Source organism: Numenius arquata, unplaced genomic scaffold (genome assembly GCF_964106895.1).
Source record: "Numenius arquata unplaced genomic scaffold, bNumArq3.hap1.1 HAP1_SCAFFOLD_1471, whole genome shotgun sequence".
In the NCBI taxonomy this organism is placed as follows: domain Eukaryota; kingdom Metazoa; phylum Chordata; class Aves; order Charadriiformes; family Scolopacidae; genus Numenius; species Numenius arquata.
The window spans coordinates 2,815-15,342 of record NW_027415483.1 but is presented as its reverse complement, the minus strand read 5'-3'; the positions used below and the strand labels follow the sequence as shown (position 1 = coordinate 15,342).

The 12,528-nt window shown below is 72.0% G+C and overlaps 1 protein-coding gene across 1 annotated transcript; it reads right to left on the bottom strand.

The window, feature by feature from the left end:
- Positions 1-320: 320 nt before the first annotated feature.
- Positions 321-11,864, bottom strand: SEMA4B (semaphorin 4B). Its single transcript, XM_074167734.1, has 16 exons — positions 11,668-11,864; positions 8,556-8,734; positions 7,392-7,535; positions 4,565-4,725; positions 4,149-4,211; positions 3,940-4,038; positions 3,708-3,819; positions 3,436-3,552; positions 3,202-3,359; positions 2,602-2,783; positions 2,277-2,427; positions 1,933-2,143; positions 1,685-1,800; positions 1,381-1,544; positions 1,212-1,306; positions 321-1,096 (listed from the first exon to the last, which is right to left on the bottom strand). The coding sequence occupies exons 3-16, from the start codon at positions 7,477-7,479 to the stop codon at positions 321-323; spliced, it is 2,493 nt and encodes an 830-aa protein (XP_074023835.1). The 5' UTR covers positions 7,480-7,535; positions 8,556-8,734; positions 11,668-11,864.
- Positions 11,865-12,528: the final 664 nt, after the last annotated feature.

Below are 12,528 nucleotides of genomic sequence, written 5' to 3'. Positions count from 1 at the left end.
GCACCATGTCCATCCCTGCGGGGAAAGTCCTGCGCAGCCCTGGAAGGCACGCAGCACCCCTCTGGTCCCGAGCCGCCAGCACCGTCCCGAGGAGCGGGGCTGGAGCAGCCAAGGTGATGCCCGGGGAGCTCCCCGGGGAGCTGAGCCCCCACGGGACGAGGTGGGGCCGGCCCTGCCGGCTGGGTGGGTGGGTGCCGCAGCGGGGCGCGGGCTCCGGGCATGCACACACAGACAACACGGACCCCAGCCGCGGCGCCGCGGTCCGGTGAGGCTCAGCAGAGCAGAGGCAGTGGTGGGCGAGGGCTCGGCTCTCCTCCCCATCACACCACCGAGTCCTGGATCTCGGAGCCCAGGCGCACCCGGGGTCTTTGGCAGGCGGGAGACACCTCCACAAAGCTGTCCCGGACGTGGAGGGGCCTCTTCTCCGATTCGGAGAAGGTGCGTGGGGGGCCTGGGGGCTCGTGCACGGGGGTGCTGACGATGTAGTTGTCCTGCAGGGCCTGGTAGCCCTTGTGCTCGGGCACCGTGCTGGGCAGGCTGCTGCCGTTCAGGGGCAGGCTCTCCACCGGCTTGCGGGGCGGCTTCTGGTGCCGGCCGGGGTCACCGGGCTCCAGCAAGGCTTTCATGCCGTCGCGGTGCCGGTGCAGGAGGAAAAGGGCCAGCACGAGGACGGCGGTGGCAAAGAGCACGGACATCACCAGGAACTCGGTCCAGTAGGTCTTGCCGTCCAGCCGGGCCGCGGCACTGCCCACCGCAGAGGTGCTCCGGGAGGTGCTGACGGTCTCCAGAGCATCCCGGCCCGTGGGCATCTTCCTGCCGGGCTCTGGCGGCCCATGGACCGGCTCCTGCACACTCACGCAGTAGCTGGCCATCAGCTTGCGGAAGCCTTCCTCTAGTGACCAGCACTCGTAGGTGCCCGCCCGCTCGGGGCTGCCCACCAGGATGAGTGCCCCGTCGGGCAGCACCAGGTAGGAGGCGTTGACGGGCGCCCCGTCGTGCAGCCATCGCCGCGAGGCCAGGTTGGAGAGCAGCCGGCAGGGCAGCGGCCGCACCGCGTTGGGCGGCATCTGGATCCGCTGGCATGGGGAGCCCGAGGCTGTGGGAAGACAACCCACGGGGACGTCAGTGAGGCTGTGGGGAGCCCGGAGCCCTCAGGACACCCTGGGCCATCGGTGGCCCCAGTGCCGGGGTCAGAACCGGCAGGAGCTCACCTGGGGGCAGGAAGATGCGGGGACGGGGCTGGGAGGCGTTGGTGAACTGGCAGAGCCGCTCCGTGTCAGCGTCCTCGATGTCCTGCGCCCAGAGCCTGGGGACAGAGAGGGGTCAGGGTGGTGGGGGGCTGCGGGGGACAGGGGTACGGAGAGAGGGTGCAGCACTTACTCGGGGTGTGCCGGGGGGTGTGGGGTGGCCCTGCGGCAGGCGCCCCGGCTCCATGCGCAGAAGGGGTCCCGCGCCAGCACGCACTCCCCGCAGCTGCGGTACAGGCTGCAGTTGGCAAAAGGCACCTGTGCCACTGCCGTGTAGGTGGCTGCATAGACCAGGCCCTGCGGGAGCGGACACAGTGGGGTCAGTGGGGGGGCCCCGCACACCCCTGCCCCCCAGCCCACCAACACGACCTGCCCCCTTGCCCCTAGCATGCCTCCCTCCTCGCCCCAGCCCCGGTGCCCCCGTGCCCGGCTCCTGCCTGGTCATGGTCCAGCAGCAGCTGGAGAACGGGCTGGCCGGCGGGGAAGAGGCGGATCTCCTCGATGATGTGCACCCCGTGGTTCACACGCACAGCCTTGTGCAACCGGCCGTCATCTGCAAACACAAGGGCTGTGCTGAGCACGGCGGGGGGCAAGCAGTGCACCGGCACCCCCTCCCGCTGGCACCCTGTCCCACCGCCCCCCACCCCAGCACCCCCTCCCGCCAGCAGCCCCCGGTGGCACCCACCCGTGCCCAGGAAGAGGACATCGTAGGTGCTGTGGAGGCCCTGGGCGCGGTGGACACCGATCTGCTGGTAGCGCAGGCGGCTCTGCAGCAGCAGGGGCTGGCTGCGCACCGGGCTGTCCATCAGGAAGTGGTCCTTGATGAAGTTCAGCACCCGGTCTGGCATCTGCAGGGATGAGTTGATCTTCAGGTGCCGCGTGTGGCTGGTGATGCACTGGGGAAAGAGGAAGGGGCTGGGCTGGGGCACGGGACAGCGGGCGGCCGTGCCACGGCAGCCGCCGGGACCGGGAGAGCAGGAGGGGCTGCCCCGTGTCCTGCAGCCAGGTGGGCGCTGAAGAGGCACCTACCGTGCCCGGCCGCGGCTCTGGCACGGGGCCGGTGTCCGTGTACCACTGCTGCGTCTCACGGTTCACCTCCTTGTAGAGCCCGCCGAAGGCGCGCTGCACGCTGCGCATGGGGAAGGCGCACACGGCCGAGCTGCCCCCGCCGCCCTTGTTCCTGGCAGGGGAAGAGGCCAAGCCCCCATAGATCAGGCTCTCCGGCTCCACCAAGCTCCCTGAGCCCCCCCAGCAATCGGAGCGTGGCCAGAGCCAACCCGCACCCCCCCGAACTCCCCAGGGGCTGCGGGCAGCACTCCCGGGTCCCCCCCACCGTCCCCCACCCGCTGCTCACCACTGGGAGGTGAAGACCCCGTAGAAGAGCGTCTCCCTCCAGCGCAGCTCCCCCGGGGTGAGCACAAAGACGTCCTGCAGCACGTTGAAGGGGAAGCCGTCCTCGGGGTGGGAGCAGAGCAGCTGCGCCTTCAGGAAGGTGGTCCACCGCCGCTGCAGCACGCGCTCCCCGCCCTGGTCCCCCTGCATGGCACGGTGGGTCAGGGCACAGCGCCGCGGCCACCGGGAGCCCCGCGGGGCCGGGTGAGTGCAGCGGGGGTCTGCCCGTCTGTGCAGCAGTGCCCAGGCCCGGGGGAGCAGCCCTGGTGTCAGGGAGCGAAGCAGCGTGCCCAGGGCAAGGGAAACACAACCCAAGAGGAGGACAGGGCTTGTGTCCCCTGTGGCGAGGGAGCAGAGATGGGGAAGGGTCACTGCCACCAACAGGGCCAGCGGGAGGAATGGACTCAATCCACAGCCCTGGGCTGGCCACTTCAGCGTCGTAACTGCCTCGGAGGGGTCTCCCGTGGGCACTGGTCCCCTCCAGGTGTCCAGGAACCGGGGGATGGAGATGTGCAGGGTGGTCCCACATCCCCCCCCGGCGTCCCCGCTGCCCTGCACCCACCTTGCACACACGCGCGATGCGGGAGACGATGGTGTTCTCGAAGTAGTCAAACTCCTTGCCCGTCTCGCTGAAGAAGAAGTAGACCTTGTCGTCGTCACCCTCGGGGTTGCCGGCGGGCAAGCTCTCCCGCAGGTAGGCTGAGCCCACGAAGACCGGGTCTGGGGACATGGGCACCCTCAGCATCGCCCACCCGAGACGGAGACCCCGACCCCCCGTGCCAGCGCTGGCTCTCACCCTGCAGCCAGTTGAGGGAGTTCTCCGTTTTGAGGGTGATGCGGCTCTCCTGGCTGCGGTAGATGGTCGGCTCGTTGCCCTGGAAGTTGCTGACAGTCCCGGCGTAGAGCTCGCCATCTGCCAAAGAGACGCTCCCGCTGAGACCCGGCACACGCCGCCCGGCAGAGCCCCCCCCTCACCCCCCGCCGGGGTCCACATCAGCCCAGCCCCAGTTCAGCCCAGCTGAGCAGCTGGGCGCTGCAGAGAGGGCAAGGGTCTCGGGGTGGCCTTACCGACCATGACGGCCGTGGACCGGTACTCGGGGTCGAAGGGGCAGCGTCCCTTCCCGTCCTCCAGCAGCACCTTCCCCGAGGTGTCCTGCTCCAGGCTGAAGTGCTGCACGTTCTGCAACAGGAGCAGGCCGTGAGGCGGCAGCACTGCCAGCGCTCGGGACCCCTGAGGGTGGAGGGGGGACCCACCCCCCCAACGGGACTGGTGGACCCCTGCCCCGCTCCCCGCGCTCACGATGTAGGCGCAGGCTGGGCTGAAGGCGCAGGTCCCGCAGGTGTAGAGGTGGGTGCTGTTCAGCTGCAGCAGCATCTTGATGTAGTTGTGACAGTCTCTCTGCGGGGGCGAGAGGACCCAGCTCATCCCCCCTGCCCACAGGCACCCTGGCACGGGGCACTGCCCGCCCCCACTGCAGCCCCCCACCACCCGCCAGCAGCGGGGCTCACCTGGGGGTCCTTGCCCTTGAACACGCACTGCCTCTTCTTCTCGTCATCCGCGCTCCAGGGCAGCTGCAGGGAGGGGACGGTCACTGGGAGCCCCCCATCACTGGCTGGTCCCACCTGCCACCCCCCAGGGGCTGGCAGAGCTTGCCCCCCCCCAGCATCCATGTCCTCCCTATCCCCGTCGGGCTGGCCCAAGCACTCTGTGCCCAGGACGGCCGGGGCAGCTGCCTCCGCGCTGGCCCAACCGGCTCCTGAATGCGCCGTGGCTCACACAGACCCCAAGGGAGCACCGGGGAGGGGAGCACCGGGGAGGGGACCCCCTGCACCGGAGCTGGCTTGATGTCCCCTTCCCTCCCCACAGCCCAGTCCTGGGTGCTCCACGGTCCCTTGGGGGGCTTGCCCCCCTCCCAGGGGCTCACCCTTCGAGCCGGTGCCCCAGGCTGGAAGTGGCTGGTGTTGAGGGCCAGGAGGAGCTCGCGCGCCCCCAGGTAGAGGGTGCCGCCGTCGGGGCTCAGCAGCAGGGCCGTGTAGTTGGACACGCCGGGCACCTCGAACCGCTGCACGACGCGCTCGGCCGAGTCTGGGGAGGCAGAGGGACGGCATCAGCCCCAGGCAGCCCGTGTGTGGCAGCACCCGACCCCCCCAGGGTCCCCACGCCACGGCTCGGCACCTCGGCCGTGCCGCCCCCATGGAGCTGCGGGGGCCAGACCCGGCTCTCCCCACGGGCACCGCAGTGAACCGTGCACGGCCACGACAGCGCCCGAGGGCAGCACCAGCCACTGCCTTGCCCCAGCGCCCGGGGACAGCCCCGGGACACACTGCAGCAGCCCTAACCGAGCCAGGTCTGCGCCCACCCAGACGCACGCAGCCCCCGGGGTCAGCCCTGCGGCACGGGTGTCCCAGCCTGGCCTCGTGGGGACACCGAGCCCGTGCTGGGGCCAGCTGCCCCCCCTGGACCATGTGGCAGCCTCTGGTGGCCGCTGAGACCAGCTACCCCCCCGGCCCATGGGGCATCCCCGGCAGCTGCCGGACGCCGGTGCAGAGGCTGCGGCTGAGTCACGGAGCACCGGAGCCCGTCCCGCGTGGGTGGCCTGGCCCCGGAAGCCCTTCCTCTCCCGCAGCCGCTCTGAATCAGGCGGGCCTGGCTGTGTCAGCAGGACACGTCGGGCTGACTCACCCTGCCAACTCCCTCACCCCTGACCCCCAGTGCCCCAGGGACGCCCCGACCTTCCCCAACCCCTTGCCCACTCCCAGATCCCTGCCAGGATGGTCCTGGGACCCCCGCTCGGAGAGGGATGGAGGTGCTGCAATGCCAGCAGTGCTGCAGGGCTGGGCCCTGCCCCTCTGTCCCTCCCCTGTCACTCCATGAGCCCCGCTGCCGTGAATGGGGTGGCATCCCCTCCATTCCCGGGGGCTCCTCTGGCCCCCCAGCCCAGCACCCGCCCCAGCTCTCCCGCAGCAGCACAGAGGGAGGGATGCTGATACCCCGTCCCAGGACATCTTCCCGTGTGGGGTCCCGCGCCCCAGCACCAGGGGAATGCTGCCCATGGTGGGCAGGGCCCAGCACAGGCAGTGGGGGGCAGTGGGGGGCCCCTGCGCCCTGCAGAGCTGTCCCAGCCCGGGGAGCTGCGGGAGCCCATGCCGGCTGCCAGGAGACCTGTTAGGACAAGACCTGCTTCTTCCAGACAAACCTGCTGGAGGCACATCCAGTGCTTCCAGGGGAGCAGCTCGCCAGCTCCTCCCTCCCACCAGCCGCAAGCGGCCATGCTCCCCAGGAGCCACTGCTGGCCACACGCCGCTGCCCACAGAGTGGCCGTCCTGTGCCCCCCGCCAGGCTCCCTGCGGCAGTGCTGGGGGTCCAGGTTGGGACCCCTGGGTGCTCCTTGCGAGCTGCAGCCCCTGCAGCCAAAGCAGGCTCTGCAGGCGGGCACAGCTCGGCCAGAACCGGTCCGTGCAGGCAGGGCCAGGCAGCGCGGCACGGTGTGGCACTGCATGGCACCATGCCGAGCCGGGCCGTCCTGCTGGCTCCCAGGCCTCCTCCCCAGCTCGGCGGGTCGCAGATCCGCTGGTGCCACCACAACCATGGCTGGCGGTCACAGGGAGCATGTGGTGGGGCCACATCCATGCCAAGGAACCGCAGCACACGGAGCCAGGGAGCGCTCCCAGCTGCCAGAGCCAGCCCGGCCCAAACCACTGCACCCTCCCCGGCTGCCCAGTCGGCGGCCAGCACAGGATGGGCTCTGCTGGCCGGTGGCAGCTGGATTTAGCCACCTTCTCCTGGCAGCACAGCCAGCCCAGGCACACGTAGGCAGCCCCCACCATGCCACAGCCCCAGTGCCGGACAATGGAGCTGGGCCCAGCAGCTGCTGGTGCTGAGCCTGAGCTGCCCATGGAGGGTGCCCCACAGCTCACCCCCCAGGAGCTCTCCGCAGGGCGAGAGGGGTCTGCAGGACAGGGCCCCCAACTTGCGAGGGGTTCTGCCTGGCCGAGCAGCCTCATGGCTGTCCTTCCCCAGTGCAGCCCCGAGCCCTGCTGGGGCCACGCCACTGATGGGGGCTGCAGCGGGTCCCAGAGCAGCCCGGGGCCAGGCACAGCGCAGCAAGGGGCTGTGTAGAGCCCCAGGGACACAGCTGAGAGGAGGGGGCCTGCAGGCACCCCGCTGCCCAGACGGGGATGAAAGCACACGGCAGAGCAGGCAGAGCCCCCACGGCCGGCTCACCACATCCCACGCTCGCACAGGATGTGGCTGCTACTGCTGCCCTGCACGCGGGGACACAAGCACCCCTGGGTGCCCCAGACGCGCTCGCACCCTCGGTGTGGGTCCCGACGGAGGGAAGCCTCTTTGCCCCCCAACCACTGTGTGCGCAGCCCCGGGGGTCTGCTCTGTCCAAGCCGCACGTCCCCAGCCCTCGCTGCTGCGCCCCACGGCCCGGGGTGGCCCCGCTGCCCCACGTCCCCCTGTGTCCCCGTGGAGCGGGGCCGCCCCAGCCCCATGGCGGGACACGCGCCCCAGCTTGCCGGGCTGGCTGGGAGGGTGTTGTGCAGCCTCAGCACCGCCGGTGTCACAAGGCGTTTCCACGCGGGGCCGCCCCGTCCCGCGGCGTGGGGAGCCCGGGGTGTGTGTGTGTGGGGGGAGAACCGGGAACGGGGGGGGAGATGCTCAGCCGCCCCGGGAAGGGGGGGACACCCACCGGACCCCCCGTAGCCCCGGGGGGCGCACACTCACCGCGGCCGGCGGACACTCACCGTAGGGCAGGCTGACCCGCGGGACCGGCTCCTGCGCCGCCGACAGCAGCAGCGCCGCCAGCACCGGCAGCATCGGCCGCGCCGCCATCCCGAGCCGGGCCGGGCCTCCGCCGCCTCCCGCGAAGCCGCCGGGGCGCTGCGGACCTGCGGGGAGAGAGGGGCTCAGCGGCGCCGCCCCCGGCCCCGGGGCAGCGGGGCGGGACGGGACGGGACGGGGCGGGGCGGGGCGACGCGGGGAGTCCAGCCCCGCCGCACCGAGCCGCCCGGTACCGATCCGGGCTGCACCGAGCCGTGCCGGGCTGTACCGAGCCGTGCCGGTGCCCCGGGCGGGGCGGGCTGCTCGGAAGAGGAGGCGACCGGTTCCCCGTCGGGACCGCCCCCGCCCCGCCCCGCCCCGCCGGCACCCGCTCCCGGGGCTCCGCCGCCGCGGGGGGCACCCGGCGCCGGGAGTTTCCCCGCAGCGCCCTGCCCGGGGCACCCGGGCACAGCCCAGCGGTCCCTGCCCTCCCTCGGGGACCGGCGGGGTCCCGCAGGCAGCGGGGTGCCGGTGCCAGCCCACCCCACGGGGCAGAGCTCCCGCGGACACCGGCACCGGGGGCCACACAGGGCAGCACGCAGGGCCACGGTCCCCGCCAGCCCCGGTGGCCGATCCCCGGGGACCCGGGACGAGCCGGGCAGGGCCGCAGGGTGGCAAGGGAATGCCGTCCAGCAGGCAGCGCTGGGTAGGACCCGTTTCCCCGGGCCCACGGGGGGCTCTCACCCCGGGCAGGATTGGGGAGAGCTCGCAGCCCCCCCGGCAGCAGCACATGCAGACCCCAGAGAACCGCCAGCTCGTCCGGTGGTCGCCATGGCAACACTTTATTAATGACAGCTGCTTATTTTGCCATGGCAACGGGGGGAAAGGGTCTCTCCTCGCAGCAGGCAGCAATCCTGGGGCTGGGGCCGCCCTGCCGCTCCCCTCCCCATGTGGGGCAGGGCTCCGCGCCACCCTGCTCGGCAATCCATGGCCCTGGTGCCCTCGGCCATCGTCACCCCACCGGCAGGGCCCCCCGTGAGCCCCTCGCCTGGGAGAAGTGCACCCCACGCTCCTGCGACGGCTGCGCCCACGCTCCCCAGCTCTGCCCGCTCGGCACTGCCGGACGGTGCCTGCTCCCCGGGCTGTACCTGGCGCCCAGGGGCCGGGGCTGCCGGTGGTGCCCCTGCCTCCCTCGGCTCCTTCCTGCTCCCGCTGCGCTCGCTGGCGGCTGCCGTCCCTTCCTGGGCCGGGGACAGCCCCGCCACCTCCGCTCCACCTGCCTTATCAGCACCCTTTGCCCGGGAAGTGCCACAGATGGGACAGGACCCTACGTCATGAAGCTGGGGCACGTCACCCTGTGTAGGGTGGGAGCAGAGACTCACCCCTGCGACCACAGCCTCCCCTGCCCCACGGCATCCTGGGGGTCCCTGGGGGGCTCTGGGGACCCGGCCATGGCTTGCGTGTGGCCGTGGCAGCGCCGTGGCAGTGCCCCGGTGTGATGGCACGCAGCGACGGGAACCCCCCCACGGGGAGTCCAGCTGGTCCCGGGGCGGGCAGGGAGGAGGGCAGGCAGGGAGGAGGGCAGGGAGGAGGGCAGGCTGCCCTGGCCGGGCAGGGAGCAGGCAGCGGAGCGAGGCCAGAGCCTGCGCCTTTAAGCGAGGGCTGCGTGGCGCTCCCCAGCGCTGCTGGCAGCCGGGCCTGTTTACGACAAACTCCCATTTATCTCCTCTGCCTGCCCACGCAGGCTGCCAGCGCGGGGCAGCGCCGGGGGCACCCTGCAGCACCCTGCCCTGCCCGCGCACCCGCGCAGGCGCAGCCCCGGCCCCTGCCCTGCGCTGCAGGTACCTGCACGCACAAGGGCGGCAGCCGCGCCGCCCTCCAGCCCACCCGCCGCCCGCAACAGCGGTTGGTGATGGGGAAACTGCTCGGGGTGCCAGGCCCGGGCAGCACCAAAACCCGTGGCCTGGGGTCACCCGGCAGGTGGGGCGGTGGTTTCTGCACCAAATTCCCACGCCAGCGCCCTCCGCCCTCTTCCCGCGGGCGCCTGGGAAGCTGGCTGGGGAGCTGGGTGCTGCTGCCTGCAAGGAGCAGGGCCGGGGCTGCTGCCTGCGTGCTCACGCCTCACTTCTGTAGCCCTAGTGCAGGCAGCAGCGCAGGCAGAGCACAGGCAGCAGCGCAGGCAGCAGCGCAGGCAGAGCACAGGCAGCAGCGCAGGCACGTCCCCTGCTCAGAGACCTGCGCCCGGCTCACACACAGCCCACGCGCCCAGGCTCTTCCTTCCGACCCACGTCTCCTGGGGCTCGCACGTACGCCCCCGGCTCGGCGCTCTCCTGGAGGCTGCCAGACACCACCAGGCGTTTCACCCCCCGTGCTCCCCTCCCTCCCACCCGCGGCCTCCCCTCGTCCGCGCACAGGCGCAGAGTGTGAGCGCGCTTTGCACGCACACCTGCAGCCGCACGGGCTGCCGGGCCCTGCTGATTCACGCACAGATGCTCCCAGACCCAGCTGCTCAGCGATGGCCGTGTGTCCCGCCGGAGCCCGGCTGCCTCCGTCGGCACCACCGCGGTCGGGGCAGGAACACCGGCTCTGCTTCGCTGCATCCCGGGGAGAGGCCCCGCTCGGGATGCGGGGAAGGAGCCGGAGCTGGGGCAGTCCCCAGCTGGCAGCACAGGAGGGCAAAGCCTGGGCACCAAAGGGCTCCCCACAGGGCCCAGGGACTCCAGGGCATCCTCCCTGTCCCGTGGGCGCTCTGCCAGAGACAAGGGCCTCCCGCGGGACCACAGCCCTGCTCCCTGCCCCTCCAGCAGCCACGCAAATCAAATCCTCGTGGATTTGATCCCCATCCCCTCCCCACCCCGTGGCCCCCGGTCAGGTCTGACCCCACTGCCAGGACCTCCCCGCTCTCTCAGCTGGGGTGCCCGTGCCTGTCCGATGGTGGCACGCAGCCAGCCCCACAGCATCCCCGTCACCCCGCGTCCAGCCCGCCAGGCACTGCACAAAACGTACCCGTCCCATTGACCCCATGGCTCCCATCGCTCCCTCGCCCCACGCTCCTGCACGACGTCGAGGTCGGCTCTGAGGCCTACGGGGTATCCCCACGGTCCAGCTCACCCCCTCAGTGCCAGTGCCTGCCCGCCCCACTGCCCGCCCCACTGCCTGCCCTGCACGCTACCTGCCCGAGGAGCTGCAGCCCCCGCTGCCTGTTGGGCACCCCCTGGGCAGGGAGGAGACAGGGAGCACCCCCTGGAGGGCAGGGACGGGATGGACTCTGAGCTCGGGCACTTCTGTACCCCGGGTGCAGGAACTGAGGGGTCCTGGCTCAGGGATGCGTGACCCCTTCTGAGCCATCCCCAGCCCCACAGAGCTCAAACCGGCGCCGGTCTCCTCGGCCCCGCTCACCCGGCACAGTGCGGGGCTGCCTGGGGTACGAGGGGGTGCCAGACCCCAAAAGCAGCCCCAGCACCAGCTGCAGCCGGGACCGGTGGGGAGACCCCTCAGCCCGGGTGGCCCCAAGCCCCGGGGCTGCTTTAGCACCTAACGGCATCGCCAGTCACAGTGGGGGCACGCCTGGGACACAGGTGCAGCCCGCACATCCACGCACACACGGGACACGCAGCACACACGTGTGCCCCATTCCTGGCACTGAGCGTGCACAGACAGCCCGCTACGAGCAACCCACAACACGCGTCCTGAGCACCCTGTGGGTGCTTCCGAACCCCCCGCCAGGCGCCGTGCGTAACGCACACCCGGCACACATGTAAACACACGCAGGGAGGCGTACGGGCTGTACACACCCGGACGGCAAATACACACCTGGGAACACCCCCGCGGGAACAGCCCCACGCTGCGGGGCGGGCTGCCAGCCGCACCCCCCCCCCGAGAGCACCCCGCGCACACACACACACGCATACATATGCACACTCACACATGCACACTCACACACATATGCGCACACACACACTCACACCACCACCCCCCCAGGCTCCCCGCCACCCCCTGCGCACACATCCCTCAGGGACCCCCGCGCACACGCAGCCCCTTGCACAGCCCCTGTGCACGCACACCCGCTGCACCCCCCTGCACCGCCCGGCACACCCGCACACGAACCCTCGGACACCGCGCACACACCGACCCACCCCTTGCACACACACGCACACTCACCACAGACACACACCCCTTGCACGCACGCACACACACTCCCCCCACCCACCCCCCCGCCGTGCCCGCTGCCCCCCGCCCGCCCGCCCGCCCGCTGCTCACCGGCTCGGCGGCGGGTGCGGCGGGTCCCGCCGGCGGCGGGGGCGGCTCCGGGGTCCCCGCCCGCGGCGGGGCGCGGGGCGGCTCCGGCTGCTCCGCCCGCCGCTCGCAACAAAGGGCCGCCCCGCCCGGCCGCCCCCGCCGCCGCACGGCTCCCGCTCCGCCACCGCCACCGGCACCGCTGCGGGAGTCCCGCCCGCCGGGGGTCGGGGGGGGGCAGGAGCCCGGGGAGGCGGTTGCTCTTGGCTCGGGGGGGGAGGGGAATCGGTCCCCGTTCCAGGCTGCAGGAGCTGGGGGCGAGGGGGTGGGGGGGCTGGCTCAGCGTCAGGGGAGGGGGAGTCCCGGTGGGGGGCTGCCCAGCCGTGCCCCCCCACTCGGGGCTACCCCGGGGGGTGCTGGCCCCGGGCTGGTGCTGGCCCATCCAAGGGACAATGCTGCCCCCCCCAGCAAGGCCGGCCGCATGCTGCCCTGCCACCTCAGCACAGCGAGGGGCTCAGCAGCGCCATGGGGCCGGTGGGGAGCGTGGCTTTGGGGGGGCAGCAGCGTGTGCCCCGCCGGGGCCCTTCCTGTATGATGGCCTGCAGGGACGGGGGTGCTGGGGGGCAGGAGCCCCGGGAGCAGAGGTGTCTGTGCTGCAGGGTGGCCGTGGGGACACCCAGTGCGTGGGCACATGGCTCCAGGCGTCACCGTGAGGTCCTCGTGGGCGACACCCGGCTCCAGGCGTTTTGGGGTAGCTCACGGATCCGGGCATCTCGCGGTGACACACAGCTCTCTGTGTCCCGGGGTAGCCCACGGCTCCAGGTGTCCCGACGGTGACACGCTCAGCGCTGGAGGCTGCTGGCCGGGTGTCAGCGGTGCGCAGGG